This window comes from Microtus oregoni, unplaced genomic scaffold, assembly GCF_018167655.1.
Source record: "Microtus oregoni isolate MIOR12 unplaced genomic scaffold, Mior012 000002F_ref0000024, whole genome shotgun sequence".
In the NCBI taxonomy this organism is placed as follows: Eukaryota; Metazoa; Chordata; class Mammalia; order Rodentia; family Cricetidae; genus Microtus; species Microtus oregoni.
The window spans coordinates 10,115,518-10,137,010 of record NW_024543061.1 but is presented as its reverse complement, the minus strand read 5'-3'; the positions used below and the strand labels follow the sequence as shown (position 1 = coordinate 10,137,010).

General features: G+C 37.3%; 2 protein-coding genes across 4 annotated transcripts in view; both read right to left on the bottom strand.

The window, feature by feature from the left end:
• The window catches only part of LOC121441603 (zinc finger protein 431-like), an 81,237-nt gene that overhangs the window by 43,111 nt on the left and 16,633 nt on the right, over positions 1-21,493 (bottom strand). The window contains exon 1 of one of the 3 annotated variants that reach the window (XM_041642832.1): positions 4,118-4,158. The exons of the other annotated variants lie outside the window; for them this stretch is intronic. The gene's annotated coding sequence lies outside the window, so the exon portion shown is untranslated. Of the gene's footprint in view, positions 1-4,117; positions 4,159-21,493 lie in introns of those variants that run through there. 3 annotated transcript variants of the gene reach the window in all.
• LOC121432382 (zinc finger protein 239-like) lies at positions 1,714-10,364 on the bottom strand. The gene is given in 4 exon segments (XM_041630322.1): positions 1,714-1,862; positions 2,163-2,989; positions 4,378-4,394; positions 10,341-10,364. Coding segments are annotated over 4 exon segments (1,017 nt in total).

Genomic DNA, 21,493 nt, shown 5'->3' with positions numbered 1-21,493 from the left:
TGTGATGTGAAGACAACCCAGATTCTATCTTTCCACTTTGCATTTCTGGGAGAAAACATTACCCAAACTTGACAGATGAGTGAGGAAACTGATTATTTATTAGCTTGGTATCAGCAGAAGCAAGAGAAACCTCCCATGCACAACTTGGTAGATAAAGTTCCTTCAAAGAGCAATGGCAGTGGATCTGGTACAAAGTATTCTTATGGGTTCCCTCACACACTCCCTTGTACACCTAGCCAGAGTTCTGTTCATATTGGGGTTCACCAGTTAGCCCCATATTCTAGCACCATATGCCGGTGACCACCGCATGTTGGGCACCATATATCAACAAAAAACAACTCTTACCAGGGTATGGGCAAGGGGATTTAGATATATTAGTAAAGAATATGAAGAAAAAAAAATAATGAAACAGCAACCATAAAAAGTACAGGGAGAGCATTCCTCTGACTTTTGAAATTGCCCATGCTTAATTATCCACATACTACTACACTGGAAAACAAAAGCAAGAATATAAGGAAAGACTTCTTTAACATGATTCAAAAAACAACTTGAACAGTCAATTGTTTTAATACTTTGAGGCATCAAGTCATTAGCATTATGTTGTTTGGGAACTAAGGCCACTCTAGACCAAGAATTCCAAAGGCAACCACTCTGCAGGTAACATCATATTACCAAAAAAAGGAGGAAAAGTACATGTAGATGTCCTGAATATCTGTCAGGATAAAAACAGGCTCTAATTTTGGGCCTTCACAGGCAGTTGAGAGGGAGCCTTCATGTCTGCTGTGATTTGATATAGAATTACATCACAACAGGGTATGACTAGACAATTAAATTCTCAGCGAGTGAAATGAACAGATATTAATCCAGAGTATGTGTTCTCCAGTTTGTACTGTGACCTGATAATAAATTACATCAAGACAGAGTATGAATAGAAAATTAATAAGTTCTCAGTATGTGAATGCATACTAATCCTGAGTATCTGTTCTCCAGTATATATTCGTTTGTTCTTTTGTAGACTTTTTGACATGTAAAAATTTGACCACAATGAGTACATTCATAGGTTTTCTCACCAATATTCTTTAATATATTTGAAAACTACTGTGACATTAAATTTTCTAACACACTAAATGAATTCATAGAATTTCTCTCCAGCATATGTTCTTTTATACCTTCAAAGACCATTGAGATATGCAAAGAATTTACCACACTGATTACATTCATAAGTTTCTTTAAGGTATGTGTTCCTTGATGCATTTCAAGATAACTGTGACATGCAAAGGCTTTACATTATTGATTACATACGTTTGAAAATAACTACTACATGCAAAGCATTGCCACACTGATTAGTCAGATTTTCTCTCCAGTCTGGGTTCTCATATGTATAAGGAGATGGTTGTGATGTTAAAAGACTTTACAACTCTGAGTACATTCACAGGGTTTCTCTCAAGTATGTCCTCTTTTATCAGAGGATGACCACGCCATTCAAAGGTTTTCCGATCTGATTACATTCATAGGGTTTCTCTCCAGCATGTGTTATTTTATGCCTTTGAAGAACATTGCGATATCCAAAGGCTTTATCACATTGATTACATTTATAGGGTTTCTCTCCAGTATGTATTCTTTTATGCATTACAAGATTAATTTGGCATGTAAAGGATTTACCACATGATTACATTCATAGGGTTTCTCTCCAGTATGTGTTCCTTTATGCTGCTAAAGACCACTGTGATATCCAAAGGCTTTAGGACATTGATTGCATTCATAGGTTTTCTCTTCATTATGCATTTTATGTTTTTGAAGATGAATGTGATGTACAGTGATTACATCCAAAAGGTTTCTCTCTAGTATGTGTTCTTTCATGCCTTTGAAGAGCAATGTAATATGCAAATGCTTTACCACACTGATTGCATTCATAGGGTTTCTCTCCAGTATGTGTTCTTTTATGTATTTGAAGGTGACTGTGACGTGTAAAGGCTTTATCACATTGATTACATTCAAAGGGTTTCTTTCCAGTATGTGTTCTTTTGTGCCTTTTTTAATTAAAAATTTCCGCCTCCTCCCTGCCTACCTTTTCCCTCCCCCTCCACCCAGTCCCCACCCCCCTCCCCTCCTCCTCCTTCTCCAGTCCAAAGAGCAGTCAGTTTTATGCCTTTGAAGAACACTGCGATATTTAAAGGCTTTATCACACTAATTACATTTATATGGTTTCTCTCCAGTATGTGTTCTTTTATGATTGTGAAGATTACTTTGACTTGCAAAGCCTTTACCACACTGATTACATTCATAGGGTTTTTCCCCAGTATGTCTTCGTTCATGTATTTCCAGATGACTGTGACGTGCAAAGGTTTTACCACACTGATTGCATTCAAAGTGTTTCTCACCAGAATGTGTTCTTTTATGCCTTTGAAGATCACTGTGATATGCAAAGGCTTTACCACACTGAGTACATTCATATGGTTTCTCTCCAGTATGTGTTCTTTTATGCCGTTGAAGACGACTGTGATATGCAAAGGCTTTACCACACTGATTACATTCATAGGGTTTCTCTCCAGTATGTATTCTTATATGCCTTTGAAAATCATTGCGATATGCAAAGGCTTTACCACACTGATTGCATTCATAGGGTTTCTCTCCAGTATGTGTTCTTTTATGCAAGTTAAGATAACTGTGATGTGCAAAGGCTTTACCACACTGATTACATGCATAGGGTTTCTCTCCAGTATGTGCTCTTTTATGTCTTTGAAGATAACTATGATATGCAAAGGCTTTACCACAGTGATAACATTTAAAGGGTTTCTCTCCAATATATGTTCTTTTATGATTTTGATGTCTTTTGGGACATGCAATGGGCTTCACATATTGCTTACACTCATATGTTTTCTCACTAGGATTAGTTCTGTTATGCCTTTGAAGATCACTGTCACATGCAATGGCTTTAATACTTTGAAGGTATATGGCAGTTTTCCCTCCAGTTTGACTTCCTTCATGCCTGCAAGGATAATGGCACATTTAAAAGTCTTACTAAATTCAATACACTGTTGAATCTTATTACTATAACAAATAATTTTTTAATTTGTTCCAATTTTTAAAAGGAATTAGATCTTAGGTTTTATCACTGTGTTTATACTCATACTGTATCGATTTACTAAGGATGTTTGGAAACATCGTAGGTACCTTTGATGGTAGGATCCTTTATTACAGGAGTCACATTTACAGAATCATTTTTCTATACAAAAATTTTTACATATTTGAAGAGAATTTGAAAAGCTCAGATCTTTAATATCCTTATAGCATTCATACATTTTCCTATACTGTGAGAGATACTACATTTGCTAAGTGAGCTAGGACAAACAGAAATATTATTTATTTCTAGTACTCATGGGGATTTTCTGCAATGTGCATTTTTTGATGTATTAATATTGAAACAAGAAAACAGATTACTTAAATACTTGAACAAGTATAGTTAACATGGGGACTGCTACATATCTTCTAATTATTCTGATAGAAGTATGTTATGTCTTTCCATATCCCTATGCTCATAAGCCTTGTATCCAGAGTGACATATGATATACCTAGTAAAGGAAAAATAAATAAAAAGACTCCAACTGAATTACCAGAGGTTGACCCTCTGTAATCATAGACTTTTGGTATAGGGATTAAGGTTTGGCCACAACTGCCCTTCCATTCTTGACTCTAATTGCACCCTCACTAAACTTAGTATAATCACATCAAGTGTATGAGACACATAAGCTTCAATATGTACTATTTGCATATTAGAAACTCTTGGAGACATACTTATCACCACTTCATTGTTTATAATTTTTGTAATATGAGTGGTATGAAAAAAATTGACAATTCTATACCATAGTTCTCATAATGCTATAACTCAAATGGTGATAACTGTTAAGACACTGTTTCCACACCTTCTTTCTTAAAAGCATGGTGTTCAAATGCAATTCACACAGCTGACATCGAGGTACATGGTTTTGTGACAATGTAATAATCATTGATGCACATAAAGTGTCATTATTTATTACATTGTTTTTGTTTAAAACTTCCAATACACACTACAATTTCTTCAGAGGAACATTTGTATCAGCTTGCCCATGAAAGTTACCTTTCATATCTTCTAGACCATTGAGAATGATTTTCAATATTACGGTCTTCCCAAGTGTATCCTAAAATATAATATCAGAAAATAAATGTAATATTGAAAATGATGTAAAATTTTAGTTACTCTCTTCCCTGAATATTGGAATCATGCCTGATTTATTCAATCAATGGTTCTCCTTTCTTAATCAAAATTAGATAAGAACATCAATAACCAATGAATTGTTGCTCCCTTATTTTGAAACATAAGAGGAAATTCAGTCTTACCTATAATAGTGAGGTTCCTGTAGGTTTCCAGCATAACATCTTTGTAGAGATTCTTCTGGGAAGGATTCAGCAAAGTCCACTCTTCCCAAGTAAAATCAATTTGCACATCATCATAGGTCACTGCATCCTAAATTTTCCAATATACATGTACAATAGAAAGCATGACAATGACAACATTGTAAATGTATAATTCTTTGACAGTATACTCATATAATTCTGCAGCTGATCCCCAATTATTCCATACCATAGACATTTTATTTTTTTTTATATTTATTTATTATGTATACAATATTCTGTCTGCATGTATGCCTGAAAGCCAGAAGAGGGCACCAGATCTCATTACAGATGGTTGTGAGCCACCATGTGGTTGCTGGGAATTGAACTCAGGACCTTTGGAAGAGCAGGTGATGCTCTTAACCTCTGAGCCATCTCTCCAGCCCACCATAGACATTTTAATTCAGTCACCAAGTAACTTTTGAAGGAAACTAAATAGGATAATGTTCACCTCTATCATTTCTATACCCCTTGAATGGAATATCACCTACAAGAGAAATTTCTATAAACTAACATAGAGACAAGTAAACAGATCAGAAGTACAGAGGACACACAGGAAAAATGGAATGAACAATTAATTACTGAATAAAAAAATGAAGAAAAAGAAAGGTAAAGACTCATGCCTTTAATTCCAGCACTCAGAAGGCAGAGGCCTCTGATTTAAATGTTGTACAGTTTATTAATCATGTCCAGGACAGTAAGAATTAAATATGAAGAACTTATTACCTATGTAAAAACCAGCAAAAAACAAAACATAAAACAAACATATAAAAAATTACAGAAAAATACATAGGTGTTTGGTGAAATTCCTATAAAGCGTTATGCATTAACTCCCGCTCTGTATTCATCTTCCAGAAACCTGAAGTATGCTAACTTAACTGTAACATATAAAAGGCTTAACTGAAGGAACTGTGTATTTAAGTTAAAAAGTTATATATAAATGTTGATACTAAGTAATCAACACAGGGCAGGAAAGAGGGCTCAAAAGGAGAACTCGCTGGCTTGCATGTAGGTGGGTTCAATTGTCTGTACTGAAAAGGGAATTACAACTATATATGAGAACAAGCTCTGGGTTTCTGGGATCATGTTTTGACCTCTGTGAGAACTAGGTACCCACATGGTGTGTGTATATATATATATATATATATATATATATATATATATATATATACAGGAAAATTCTCATATACAATAAAGAAATTTCCATTTTATAATTTTAGCTCCTTTGTCGAAAATAGGTGTTCATAGGTTTGTGTGTTAATATTAGTATTAATCTGACCACACTGAACCTGATAGAAGAGAAAGTGGGAAGTTGACTGCAACACATGGGCACAGGAGACCACTTCCTATTTAGAACCCCAGTAGCACAGACAATAAGAGCAACAATGAATAAATGGGACCTCCTGAAACTGACAAGCTTTTGTAATGCAAAGGACACTGTCATTAAGACAAAAAGGCAACCTACTGATTGGGAAAAGATCTTCACCAACCCTGCATCAGACAAAGGTCTGATCTCCAAAATATATAAAGAACTCAAGAAACTAGACATTAAAACTCTAATTAACCCAATTTAAAGATGGGGTACTAAACTGAACAGAGAATTCTCAACAGAAGAAGTTCAAATGGCCAAAAGACACTTAAGGTCATGCTCAACCTTTTTAGCTATCAGAGAAATGCAAATCAAAACAACTCAGAGATACCATCTTATACTTGTCAGAATAGCTAAAATCAAAAACACCAATGATAGCCTTTGCTGGAGAGGATGTAGAGTAAGGGGAACACTTATCCATTTCTGGTGGGAATGCAAACTTGTGCAACCACTTTGGAAATCAGTGTGGTGGTTCCTCAGAAAACTGGGAGTCAACCTACCTCAGGACCCAGCAATTCCACTCTTGGGAATATACCCAAGAGATGTCCAATCATACTACAAAAGCATTTGTTCAACTATGTTCATAGCAGCACTATTTGTAATAGCCAGAACCTGGAAACAACCTAGGTTAAGGAAAGTGTGGCACATATACACTTTAGAGTTTTACTCAGCAGTAAAAAAACAAAAAACAAAAAACAAAAAAAAAACCAATGATATCTTGAATGTTGCATGCAAATGGATGGAAACGGAAAACACTTTACTGAGATAACCCAGACCCAAAAAGATGAATATGGTATGTACTCACTCATAAGTGGATTCCACCCATAAATAAAGGACATCGAGCCTATAATTTGTGATTCTAGAGAAGCTAAATAAGAAGGTGAACCCAAAGAAAAACATATAGTTCTACTCCTGGATATTGGAAGTAGACAAGATTGCCAGGCAAAAGTTCAGAGCACAGGGGTGGGGGTGCGGTAGGAGTAAAAGAAGATGGGGAGAGAGAAGGGAAAAGGGGGGGATGGGGGAGAGCTTGGGAGAATGGGATGGTTGAGATGGAGGAAGGATGGATATGGGAGCAGGGATGTAGATATCTTAATTAAGGGAGACATTTTAGGCTTGGCAAGAGACTTGACTCTAGAGGGGTTCCCAGGTGTCCAAGGAGATGTCCACAGCTTGTTCCTTGGGCAGCAGAGGAGAGGGCATCTGAACTGGCTTTATCCTATTGCCACACTGATGAATATCTTGTATATCACCACAGAACCTTCATCTGGCGATGCAAGGAGATAGAGACAGAGACCCACATTGGAGCACTGGACTGAGCTCCCAAGGTCCAAATTAGGAGAAGAAGAAGGGAGAACATGAACAAGGAAGTCAGGACCACGAGGGGTGCTCCCACCCACTGAGACAGTTGGGCTGATCTAATGGGAGCTCACCAAGTCCAGATGGACTGGGACTGATGGAGCATGTGATCAAACCAGACTCTCTGAATGTGACTGAGAATGAGGGGTGACTGATAAGCCAAGGACAATGGCACTGGGTTTTGATTCTACTGCATGGACTGGCCTTGTGGGAGCCTAGTCTGTTTGGATGCTCACCTTCCTAGACCTGGATGAAGGGGGCAGGACCTTGGACTTCCCACAGGGCAGCTCACCCAGACTTCTCTTAGGACTGGAGAGGGAGAGGGAGGGAGAGGGGGTAGTGGGAAGGAAATGGGAGGAGGGGAGGAGATGGAAATTTTTAATAAAGAAAAAAGAAAGAATATGTAAAGCTCAATAAAAATTAATAAAAAATATTTTTAAAAAACTTACAAGCAAGAAGATTCAAATGGCAGGCTACTAAACTGCCTTGTCACTGAATAGTTACACTGAAACTTATGTAATACCACTATATTGGTGGTGAAGGCATGACGGCACAAGAAAGAAGCTTACCGGTTAGTATCAAATATAAAACAGTACACCAAGAACAAGAAATAGGTTGAGAGAATAGAGACTCAAATCACATCCCCAATGAGTAATTCCATCCAGAAAGTCTTCTTCTACTAATGATTTCACAAGAAATCAGCAGAAAGTTACCAAGGAATGACACATATTCAAATGCTTCTTCCTATTTGGGGAGGTGTTCATTTTAATCAATTACAATATGACCTAGGTCATTAAAGGCTCATGGTCATTTATGAAGAATATGCTTTAGTCACTTCAATGATCCCCATACTCTGCAAAAGCCCCTAAAATATTTAATTGTCTAAAGTCTTGTGACACTGAAGACAATCTCTTGAGACTGACATCTTGTAAAATCAGAAAATGTGTTACATCTTTGTAACATATGATATCAAATAACATTCACATTCCAAAAGAGGAAAATGGAGACACACCGAGGGAAGATTGGACCAAGGCAAAACTGAAGCACAGCAGCACAAACATCCAATCCTGATGCTCTAGCTCAGATGCATGCAACTTCTGTTTCAAAGGACCGAGATAATCTTATCCCTGTAACTTTTCATACATCACTCTCTTTGATTACCTCCACTCGCTAGAGACAGCTTGCTCTCCATGGAAGATGCCTTATTGTTTAGATATCTCAACATCTTGTGGTCTCAAAATGCAACCCAGGATATGGCAAAATATTATTTTAAGATGTGTTTTATTTTCATAAGTTCTGGAAAATTTCTTTCAATGATGCAAAGATCTGTTGTATTCTTTTATGTTGTATTTTTTAACTCTGTGAAGCTCTGAAGCTTTGCTTGTCTTAAGCACTTGATTTTGCTAACAAAAAGATGAACGGCCTGTAGCTTATTAGAAAAAGATATGAAAGTCTAGAAGGTAGAGAAAATAAAAGTGAGGAGAAATCTGGGAGGAAGAAAGGAGAGAGGAACAAGAAAAAGATAGGACACCAGCGGCCAGCCACCCAGCTACACAACAAGCTAGACAGTAAGAAGTAAAGAAAGGTATATAAAATAGAAAAACATAAAAAAAAATAGAAGCAAAAGATTGATGGAATAATTCATGTTAAGAAAAATGTCTAGAAACAAGCCAAGTTAAGGCCAGAGATTAATAAGTAATAATAAAACTCTGTGATTTATTTGGACGTGGGTGTCAGTGTCCCCAAAGAGCAAATCAACTGCGTACAATTTGGTGCAATGTGGACCTCAAAATTCATGGTAAAAATTTCTGCCTTACAAAAGAAGCCCGTGAGCAGCGGGCACATGAAAATTTTAACCATAAAAAGTCTGCAAGCAGCACAAGAATTAGATTTCCAGAAATATAAAGGCAGAATGTAGTTCCTGAAGCACACTTTCTACATGGCTGCAAGCTTAGTGGTTGGCTTTCATGAACTGAGAAGCAGGAAGAGACTACAGCCAAAGTTACCAGCGGGGCTCAATGCTGCACAGTAGTTTAAAGGCTTATGTTTTCAAAAAGGCAAAATGAGGGGGCTGGAGAAATGGCTCAGAGGTTAAGAGCATTGGCTGCTCTTCCAGAGGTCCTGAGTTCAATTCCCAGCAACCACATGGTGGCTCACAACCATCAGTACTGAGATCTGGTGCCCTCCTCTGGTGTTCGGTCATACATCGAGGCAGAATGTTGTATACATAATAAATAAATAAATCTTTTTAAAAAAGGCAAAATGATATTCAGTTAAACAGGTACAGATTGAATAAAAACCTGTAAAATATTTCCAGTGTATTTTACAATTTGCATAGGCTTTAAAAAGCAAAGACAATAGATACAGACATATATAGAAATAGATTTAAAAAATAGTAACATCTTTAAAAAGATAATAACACTAATAGAAATGTAAAAAGTCATGTAACGATGGGAAATACACAAGGAGTCAAGATCCTGTATTGTATTGTGTTGACTCTGACCTTTTTGATGGCTGATGGGCACCAGATAGCTGGTGGAAGACATGGGATTATAAAAAGCACTGCAAAATTGAACATTGGGTTATCATTTTGTTACTATTGCTTTTATTGAGCTTTACATTTTTCTCCACTCCCCTCCATTCTACTCCTCACTCCTTCTACTCAGATCTTGCCTTTTCCACCATCCAATGTAGATTCATGTATGTCTTTCTTAGGGACTTCTGTTGTCTAGTTTATCTGGGGTTGTAGATTCTAGGCTAGATTTTCTTTGCTTTATGACTAAGAGCCACTTTTGAGTGAGTACATATTATATTTGTCTTTCTTGGTCTGGGTTACCACACTCAATATGTTTTTTCTAGATCCATTCATTTGCCTGCAGATTTCAAGATGCCATTACAATTTACCTTTGTGTAGTACTTCATTGTATAAATCTACCACATTTTCTTTATCTATTCTTCAGTTGAGGGGCATCTAGGTTTGTTGGTGGAAGAATTTAGTTGGTTCCCAGATGCTCAGCACCAAAATAAACACTCAGAAACAATATTATTTGAAATACTGTTTGACCAATATCTTAAGTGTATTTTTAGCTCACTCTTATCTCTTAAATTAACCAATTTTTATTATTTTATATTTTACCATAAGGCTCATGGTCTATCAGCATGCTTTCAGGTGGTGGCTTACATCTTCCTCCTCTGGTGGCTCCATGGTGTCTTTCTGACTCCACTTTCTTCTCACAGCATTTAGTTTAGTTTTCCCTGTCTAGCTCTATTCTGTTAAGCTATTGGCCAAAACAACTTCTTTATTCATTAACCAATAAAAGTAGCACATATACAAAAGCTCTTCCCATACCATAGGTTCTTTTCATGTTCTGGCTATTACAAATAATGCTGCTATGAACAGAGTTGAGCACATGTTCTTGTCATATACTTGAATGTCATTTGGGTATATACTCAACAGCGATATTGCTGGGTCTTGGGGTAAATTGTTTCCTAATTATCTGAGAAACCACCATACTGATTTCCAGAGCAATTGTACAAGTTTACAAGACCACAAATGGAGGAGTGTTGTCCTCATCCCACATGCTTTCCAACATGAGCTTTCATCAGAGTTTTTGTTCTTCACCATTCTGACAGGTGTAAGATTGAATCTCAGAGCTGTTTTGAATTGCATTTTTCTGATAGTTAAGCATGCTGAGCACTTGCTTATGTGTCTCGCAGCCCTTTGAGATTCATCTGCTCAGAGTTTTCTGTTTAGGAGTGTACCCGATTTTTGTTAGATTATTTGGTCTTTTGTTGTCAAGTTATCTTAATTTTAAAATGAGTCAAATCTGTTAAACGGAAATAAAAAATATTTTTGAGAAAAGGTTTTGCCTTTGTTTCCACAGCAGACTAAATTCTGTGGATTTTTTAAGGAATGACATTGATCAGGGTTAATCAGGGAAGACCTCCTGAATATTGACAAGTGATGACTATCAATAAAGATTATAAATGCTCTCCCAACTACTTGGACATTATCTCAAATTTTCTCAGGGAACCCTAAAGATGTCTTCACCCCTATTTAGCAAGAAGTAATCCAGAGAACATGACACCCACATTTCCAACAGATGAAGTATGGTAGGCTTTTGGATATTTGGTAAGCTATAGATACTTGTATTTTGCTAAGTATCTAAGTTATTTTTGTTATAGTGCATAGATATTTTTATTATTATTTAAGGTATGGTATCTATAAAACACATTTAAAAGTATAAGATAAAGTTCTAGTTTTTGAAAGCTATTATTATAAACTATTTAGGATAATCTGGAAACTCAAGATTAGTAGTTAAAAGATGTGGGAAGGTCATTTGTCTATCTGTTGCTTTCATTGGTTAATTAATAAAGAAACTGCTTGGCATGAGAGGTGAGAACACAGGTGAGTAAACAGAACAGAATGCTGGGAAGAAGGGAAGTTAGCCAGATGCCATGCCTCTCTTCTCTGGGCCAGAAGCCATGGCTCCAGCCGCCAGGTCAGACATGCTGAATCTTTCCCGGTAAGCCACCACCTTGTGGTGCTACATACATTAATAGAAATGGGTTAATCAAGATATGAGAGTTAGCCAAGAAGAGGCTAGAACTAACGGGCCAGGCAGTGTTTAAATGAATACAATTTGTGTGTTGTTATTTCGGGTATAAAGCTAGCTGTGCAGGAGCCGAGCAGGACAAAAAGCAGGCCAGCCCACAGTTCCTTATACAGTTAAACACTTATAACAATGAAATATAATGTTAGGAATATTTCCAGAGTCCTACCAAGATATATTTAGATAGACAAAAGGTTTCCAAACACTTAAAAGATGTACAGAATATGTTATTTTCTTGCTTAAAAATGATGGGTATTTAAGAAACTCCACTGGAGTTGCTTTCATTCTGGCAAGCCTAATCACTGGGTGAAAAAAAAAAAAAACCTGCTACTACTTTGGGCTGCTCAACAGTGTTCTGTGCAGATTTTATATGCAGGACCAACAGGAAAGTGATTGCTGAACATTTTGAAAACAAGGCAGAACAATGCTCTGGGATTTCTGCTTCACAGAAGAGACGGTCAGACATTCTGCAGGACTCAGAAGAAAGTAATTGATGAGCTTGGCCACTACAAGGAAAGTCCTTCAAATTCCCCACTTCAGAGAAAAGTCTTCCTGTATTTTGAAAATGGATGGTTTAATGTTAGAAAAGAACTTTGGTTGAATGTTCAGGTAGCTCAGTGTGTCTGTTAGGGAATATTAAGTCCATCTCAGGTCTAGGATGGAGTTAAAGACTAAATAATTAGAGTTTCAGTTTACCATAGTTATGATAGCAAGTAATCTAAGTATCAAACTTTGCAGTCATTAAAATGAGATGGCTCATGGAGTGTTTTTTCTGAAATTGATAAATACAAATGGACTGAACATTGTAAAAGTAATTCTTACTTGGTAACTGCTTTTATTGTACAGTTTTAGTAAGTTAAAGTGAAAATATTTCATTTTGATTTAGACAAAAAGGGAAAAGGTTGTGACATATTATCTTAAGATTTGTTTTATTTGTTTCTGATGTGGAACATATGTTTCAATGATGCAAAGATGTGTTGCATTCCTTTATGTTGTATTTGTTTAACACTGCAAAGCTGTAATACTTTGCCTGTCTAAAATACCCGATTGATCTAATAAAAAACAGAACAGTAAGTAGTTTGGCAGGAAGGATAAAATAATCTAGAAGGCAAAGAAAACAAATGAAAGGAAAAATATGGGAGGACAAAAGGAACAAGGTGAAAAAAAGAATAGGACACCAGGGTATAGCTACCTAACTACACAACAAGGCACAGAGCAAGAAGTAAAGAAAGGTATTCAAAGTAGAGAAAGATAAAGGTCCAAAAACAAAATGTCAATAGGATAATTTAAGAAAAACTGCCTAGAAGCAAGTTACAATAAGAGTAGGAACTTATAAGAAGGAATAAAACTTCTCCTGTGTCATTTATTTGGAAGCTCCATGACATGCTGCCACAAACATAAAGGAAGAGAGAGAAAAAATTACAACAACCAGGCTTCATCCTCACAGTTTCATGGAAGGAACTCCCAGTCTCCTCAATGGGTTTCTGATTATTCCAAACAAAGATGCCTGCAACAATGCTGAACTGTAATTACAGACTAAGAACTCATTACATCAAATTTTTATTCTTTCTTGTTTGCATGACCAATACATGATGGGAGATACTGGAAAGTTCAACATCTATTTTGTTGTTTTGTTTTGATTTTCGAGGCAAGGTTTATTGGTAACTTTGGAGCCTTTCCTGGAAACAAGCTCTTGTAGACCAGGCTGGCCTCAAACTCACAGAAATTCTTAAACTTGACTTTGTAATTGGCGTAAATACTAACACACTTGAATCACAAGTGCAGCAGGTTTGCATGAAGCTGCTTCTTGGGAATAGGAAACACTTTGCTTACCCCTTTCATAAACTGAAGGTTTGGATAGATGGAGTCTTACCTTTAAGGCACCTTGCAAAGTTTCCATTCCATAGCAAGAGTCTTTTCTATAGTGGTGATAAACTCCTTTAAAATAACCACCTGTTTCAGCAATTTATTGTGATATGGAACTATCTTTTCATTTTCATTTATTTTTGTCCTAGTTGTTCCTTTCTTTTTACTGATGACCTGAATGAAGCATCAATAATAGCCATTCAACAGATTCAGTATTCCATTTAACGAATTAACCTATTATTTTTAATTCTGCTGTACTAAATTTCCAGGTCATAGGCAAAATAAGAAAGATTGTGGGCTCAATATATCATGCAAATGATCTCAAGTATAATTTTCTATGATGCCTGTTATAAAAGGAGCGGTGGGCCACTTCCCGCCACCTGGCTTCCGGCCGCCTGGCTAGCTTATATCCCAAAATAACAACAGACAAATTATATTCATCTAAACACTGCCTGGCCCATTATTTCTAGCCTCATATTGGCTAACTCTCGAAATTAATTAACCCATTTCTATTAATGTATATTGTCACTTGTTGCGGGAGGTCCTCCCACTCCTCCAGCCTATCACCGCTGAGGTACCAGCCCACTGGGGCGTGGTTTCTCTCCCTTTAAAAAAGCGGCCACTTCCCTCTTCTCTCTCTCTTCACTTCCTGCTCCGCCTGCGACTAGACTCCTTTCCTGGTTGCGAAGAGGGCTGTTGCCTGGGACAGTGATCTGTAAGTTTTTTCCCCTTTAAATAAATACCACCCTAATAATCATAACCCCGAATTGGTGTGGCATTGTTTGTGACTTACGCCTTCATTTTGGCGCCCAACGTTTGGTTTTAGAACCTCTCCTTTCCCCACTCGCAGCCGCGAGTTCGGCTTGGCGGCCCCAAGTTCGGCTTGGCGGCTGCGGGCTTGGCGGGTGCAAGTTCAGCTTGGCGGGTGCAAGTTCAGCTTGGCGGCCGCAGGCTTGGCGGGCTCTAGTTCGGCTTGGCGGGAGCCCCTCCTTCCTCAGCCGCCAGAGGCCTTGGACTCCCCACATGGATTTAAACTCCACAGGCCCGCGCAGTCTCTGGCCACCTGGTTTGCTCTTTTCTGAGTCATTTTTAAATCTCCCTTGCAAGTACAGCTCTTAAGTGGCACAAACCAGAGCACGTGGTTGCTGAAAGCTGCAACCCCTCAGGGTGACTTGTTCCGTCTCAGGAATTGATTTAATTAGATTTATTTTGTTGAGAAACTTGCATTTTCCAGTTTTTAACATCTACTAAGGCACTGAAACAGGACCATGTTTTCACCGCGACTCTGCAACAGCGCCACCTGCTGGATAATAGGTAATATTGCAGTTTTTGTTTCTAACGCAAATTTTACTGCTTTGTTTTCACTAATACAATGGATTAGTAAATTTATATTTACTAATACAATGAATTACATCATACAAGGTTTATATGATTATGGGGATACCTTAATTTGCTTGTTACTAGCCTTCAGTTTTCTTTTCCATATTCTATCATTAAGGAAGAATATGGCACTACTAAGAACGATTGAATCTTTACATACTAATAATGAACAGAAGAATATGGCACTCCTAAGAATGATAGAATCTTTACGAACTAATAATGAACAACTAATTGACAGGATTAAAATTATTGAAAATCAGAGGTTATCTGAACAAGTGGATACTATGACAGACAAAATTGATTCCATATCCAAGGGTATTAGAAAGTTACCTGAAAGGGTTCAGGCTGTTGAATTTGACGTTCAGACTTTATCACAAAGTTTTGATAAGGTAACAGACAGAATGTACCTCCAAGATGGGAATCTACATGATATACAAGAAAAGTTTAAGGAGGACATGTTATCTTTGAAGGAAAAAATTAAAGCTTTGGAATCACAGGTGCAGAATGGGGACCAAAAAATTGATACCTCAGTGAAATCACTGGAAATATATACAGGTCAGGAGATTCAGGATTTAAGAGAGACAATAATAAAAAGACTTGAAATGATTGAAGAAATGATTGCAGCTGGTGAACAGAGTAAGGAGGCACAAGGACAGGATACAAGGCCTCCACCAGCTATTAGAACTGGCTTACCCAGGGTTCTAGCGACATACCCTATACTTAATTCTGAAAAAGCATCAACTTCTAAAGGCTCAAAGGGAGTCAGAGAAGCTAGATGGACGCCAATAGCAATGAATGATCTGAAAGAAATTAAGCAAGCTGTTGTTAATTTTGGCTTGCACAATGCATATGTAAAGGAAATGATAAGGACTTGGGCTTCTAATGCTAGAGCTACTCCCCATGATTTCCATCAGTTAGTGTCTGCAGTTTTAGATAATGGACCTTCCTTGATGTTCGATATTTATTTCAGAGAAGAATCCAAACATATGGAACAGCAAGGAAGAGCAAAAGGTATTGAGGTTTCCCAAGATCAAATTCTTGGTGCAGGAGAATATGCTGATCCACAGGTCCAAGCTCTTTATGACGATGAAGTACTGTGTCTATGTCACCAAGCAGCTTTAAATGCTTGGAATAGGATACAAGATCCAGCAAAAAGGGTTGAATCATATACCAGAATTAGGCAGGGACAGAGAGAACCCTTTATTGACTTTTTGCAAAGATTAATTAAGGCTCTGGACATAGGGGTAACAGACCCAGAAGCTAGACAAATACTTCTTGAATCTCTAGCTTTTGAGAATGCAAACATAGAATGCAAAAAGATAATTGGGCCTTTAAAGTCTAGATCAGCACCTATGGATGAATGGATTCAGCATACGATGAATGTTGAGACGTTTAGCTATAATGATGAATCTTGGGTAGGAGAAGCGATTTCCAAAGCAATGAGGAGACATCAAACTGCCAGGTGTTTTAATTGTGGTAAATTAGGACATTTGCAAAGGAATTGCAGGCAAAGAATTTCTAAGAATAATATCTCTTCTGGGAATGACAAAAATAGGAGACCTCGGCCTTCAGGTATATGTAGGAGATGCGGTAAAGGCAGGCATTGGTCCAACGAATGTAGGTCAACAACAGACAGACGGGGCAATCCGATATCATTGGGAAACTCCTTGGGGGGCCTCTCGCAGGCCCTCAAGCCAACAGTAGCCCAGTCATTCCCAGTCACAGTGGAGAACGTGCCTCACCAAGAAAATTAAAAGCTCCAATTTCTGCTGTAAAAAGTAATACTGGTCTAAATGAAGAATTACGTGTGGAGGATGAGTCAAAAAACCCAATAGGACAGAGTAAACGTATATTTTGGCAGACTTCTATTAATGATCAAAGACCAAAGCTAAGAGTCTGTATAAATGGCACTTTTATTGAAGGCTTATTAGACACAGGTGCGGATGTAAGTATCATTACCCCAGAATCTTGGCATCCGAATTGGCCTCTTCAAGAGGTAGATGTTCAGTTCCTGGGAATTGGAACCCTATCTCGTGTAAAACAAAGCACAAGATGGGTTGAATGCATAGGGCCCGAAGGACAAATAGGAAGACTAAGGCCATATATAGCCAATATTGCCATAAATTTATGGGGCCGTGACCTGCTACAGCAATGGAATACCCAGATTAACATTCCTGTATTTCCAGGAACTCATAATTCTGGGAAGGATATGATGAGGTATTATGGAAAAAGGTCACCAGCCATTCAGGCTGTACAAGAACATACAGCAAATACCAAACCTTTAGAGGTACCAACGGCCCTACCTTTAAAATGGCTAACTGAGAAGCCAATATGGACCAAACAATGGCCTCTAGCTGAAGATAAACTACAGGCATTGGAACAGCTGGTGCAAGAGCAACTAGATGCTCACCATATTGAAGAATCAACCAGCCCTTGGAATTCTCCTGTGTTTGTTGTAAAAAAGAAATCTGGTAAATGGAGAATGGTGACAGATCTAAGAGCTGTCAACAAAGTAATTCAACCTATGGGCCCACTACAATCTGGAATTCCTTTGCCTTCTCTGTTACCAAAAGGATGGCCTCTTATAGTTATTGATTTGAAAGATTGTTTTTTCACTATACCGTTACAAGAAAAGGATAGAGAAAAATTTGCCTTCACAGTGCCTACTTATAATAATTCTCAGCCTAATAGGAGATATCAGTGGACTGTCCTCCCACAGGGTATGCTCAATAGTCCTACACTGTGTCAATATTTTGTAAGTAAGCCATTGGAAATAATTCGTAAACAATTCCCCAAGTCCATCATTTATCATTACATGGATGACATCTTATTATCTGATTCAAATAAAGATACTTTAGAAAGGATGTTTGAAGAAGTAAAGAAAGTCTTGCCTAGGTGGGGATTACAAATTGCCCCTGAAAAGATTCAAAGAGGAAATTCTATTAATTACCTAGGTTACAGAATAGGGTTAGAGAAAATTAAAACACAAAAGGCACAAATTAGGAGAGACCGGTTAAAGACTCTTAATGACTTCCAAAGATTGTTAGGAGACATTTCCAGTCTACGACCAGCTGTTGGGATAACACCTGATCTAATAGTTCATTTAAACAAAACCTTAGATGGTGATAAAGATTTGAATAGTCCAAGAGAACTGACAGCTGAAGCAGAAAAGGAACTGACAATGATTGAGGAAAAATTACAGGAGGCACATGTGGATAGGGTGAACCCAAATCTTAGCTGCATCCTAGTCATATTGCCTTCCAGAATTTCTCCTACAGGGATTCTAATGCAGAGGGAAGATATTATTTTAGAGTGGATATTTATACCTAATAAACCAAGTAAAAAATTAAAAACTTATGTGGAAAAGGTCTCTGAATTAATTAAAAAAGGTAAGCTGAGACTTCGTCAACTAGCAGGTATAGACCCAGCAGAAATTATAGTGCCTTTTACTACTGAAGAAATAAAAAAGTTATGGGAAGACAATGAACCGTGGCAAAGAGCTTGTGCTAACTTTTTGGGAGAAATTAATAGCAACTATCCCAAAAGTGATAGACTTAATCTCATAAAAAGAACTTCTTGGATTCTTCCTAGAATTGTACGTGATGCTCCAATAACTGGAGCCCGTACGTTCTATACTGATGCAAATAAATCAGGGAAAGCAGGTTACAAGTCAGATGAATTGAGTAAGGTGGAACAAAGCCCTTATAATTCTGTCCAGAAGGCAGAATTATATGCCATTCTTATGGTGCTAAGGGATTTTAAAGAACCTCTTAATATAGTTACAGATTCACAATATGCAGAAAGAGTTATCTTGCATATTGAAACCGCTGAATTTATACCAGATGACACAGAGTTGACTTCATTGTTTATCCAGGTACAAGACATAATGAGGAACAGGCTTTGTCCGATGTACATAACACACATCCGGTCCCATACAGGTCTGCCTGGTCCTCTAGCCCAAGGCAATGCTGAGATTGATCAATTATTGATTGGAAGTGTGTTGCAGGCCTCGGAATTTCATAAGAAGCATCATGTCAATAGTAAAGGCCTAAAGAAAGAATTTTCCATTACTTGGCAACAAGCTAAGGACATTATAAAGAGATGCCCTACTTGTTCTTTCTATAATCAAACACCGTTGCCTGCAGGGAGTAACCCAAAGGGTACTAAGAGAAATGAAATCTGGCAGATGGATGTGTTCCACTTTATGGAATTTGGTAAATTAAAATATGTACACCACACCATAGACACGTATTCAGGTTTTCAATGGGCTACTGCCCTGAGCTCAGAAAAGGCTGATTCAGTAATCACACATTTATTGGAAGTTATGGCCATCATGGGTATACCTGCGCAAATAAAGACAGATAATGGTCCAGCATATGTATCTAAGAAAATGAAACGCTTTTTTGATTATTATAATATAAAACACATTACAGGTATACCAAATAATCCTACAGGTCAGGCAGTTATAGAAAGATCAAATCGTACTATAAAGGATATGCTGAACAAACAGAAAGGGACTGAAAATACCCCCAGAAATAGATTACATAATGCTTTATTAACCTTGAGTTTTCTTAACGCTAATGAGAAAGGAACGACAGCAGCAGAAAGACATTGGATAATGGAAAAGTCTGCTGAACTAAATCAACCGATTTATTTCAAAGATGTGCTGACCTCTCAGTGGAAGCCAGGAGATGTGCTACGTTGGGGAAGGGGTTTTGCTCTTGTTTCCACAGGAGAAGAAAAATTGTGGATACCATCAAAATTAATAAAGTTTCGATTTGAAGAGGAGAAACCTCTTGGAAAGGAGAAATGACAACTCATCCACAATGATGATATTCATACAGGTGGTAAGAAAAACATAGAATGGGGGCAGGGTTCTGTTCTTATCTCCACAGGAAAACACTCATCTTTGAGAAATTCAAGGGACCCTGGATGTTTGGATACTGACAGATGGAAAAATACCTGCCCAATAGGAAATATCAAGACAACTGAATGGATTGTGTAAGTAATATTAAACCATATTTCTAAATTTATAAAGCTGGTTTTGAAGTTGGACTCTGGCTCAGTCCCTCTCCAATTCCAAGCCTGTTAGTAAGAGAAAAACCCAGAGTTTCTGGAGTTTCTGTCTCATGTCAAGAGCCATGATATGGGACAGAAAGAAATATGAGTTTAGAAAACATCTTTGCTTTTCTTCATATCTATCATACTTTTCATTGAATATATCTATCATGTCTTTCATTGAATATATATATATATATGTCTATATATGTCTATATGATTAATGTTTAAGTTTTTCATAATGAACAATGAGTTTTTCCTGAAGTGACATTTGAAGTTTCCAGGAAGAAGATGGGGCCCCATAACAACAACTCCACCTGGTTGATATGACGTCATGATACTGATAGTGCTACTACAAGACCTGCTTTTGGTACCAGCTGCACAAGACAGTTCCAACTTGGTTAGCTGAAATGGTGCACATCTTATACAACATTTTGGCCAGACCTGCACAAAATACTCAGAGACTATTGGCAATTTTAAAAGACATTGATCTTGAAATTTAACCATCATTTCACTTTCACAGGATCCCCCAGAAAGAACGTCGCCCCCATGACAGCTGGAAGTAATTCTAGAGGACGACGTCCCCTTTCCCAATAAAACTTGCCCTTGGGTTTAGGGACATCATTTAGGGGTTGATTATAATTAGTATACAATTGAGGGTTGGGGGAGGAATTTTATACGCTCAGGGATCATTTTGAAAAAAAAAAAAGAGGGATGATGGGATAATAGATTTGTAATTGTGAGTTACTGTTTTTAGACAAATACATTGGTATAGATTCTTGTATATTGATACAAAGTTAAATTATATTGACTATTGTACGCATGCATGTTTCTACCTCTGTTTAAAACATTTTTTATGTATTGACATATATTGTATTGGTATATATATATATATTGTATATATTTACCATATTGCAGTGTACATTTCTACCTCTGATTAAGATACTTATATAATGATTGTGTATTGATATATATTTACCTACTGCAATGTTTATTTGTACATTGTTTATATTTGGAGGTCATTGTCCTCATTTGTTTCACAGTCGTTTATTGTCTTAGTCTTTAAGTTAGATAGATATTGAGAATTATATAGACTAATAGTCATCTAAGTTTGTCATTTATAATAGACTAATCAGGTTCTTTAGATATATAGAGATTATACTCAGTATAGATAGATAATCTTCAACTTCTTCAAAGAGCTGTAGAAAATGGCCTTTAATCTAACTCAGAGTTTTGTGGTAGTGAGACACAATTGCTCCTGGCAACACCACTCTATTCCCGAGAGAATGTTGAGCACCAAAGACACTCCACCTGGAGCCTTTCTTTTTGGCAGAACTGGCGTTTGGGCAAAGAAATGCCCATACCTCAACAACTGACAAAGATACAGAGCATGCATCAATGGATAAAACAGGACTGT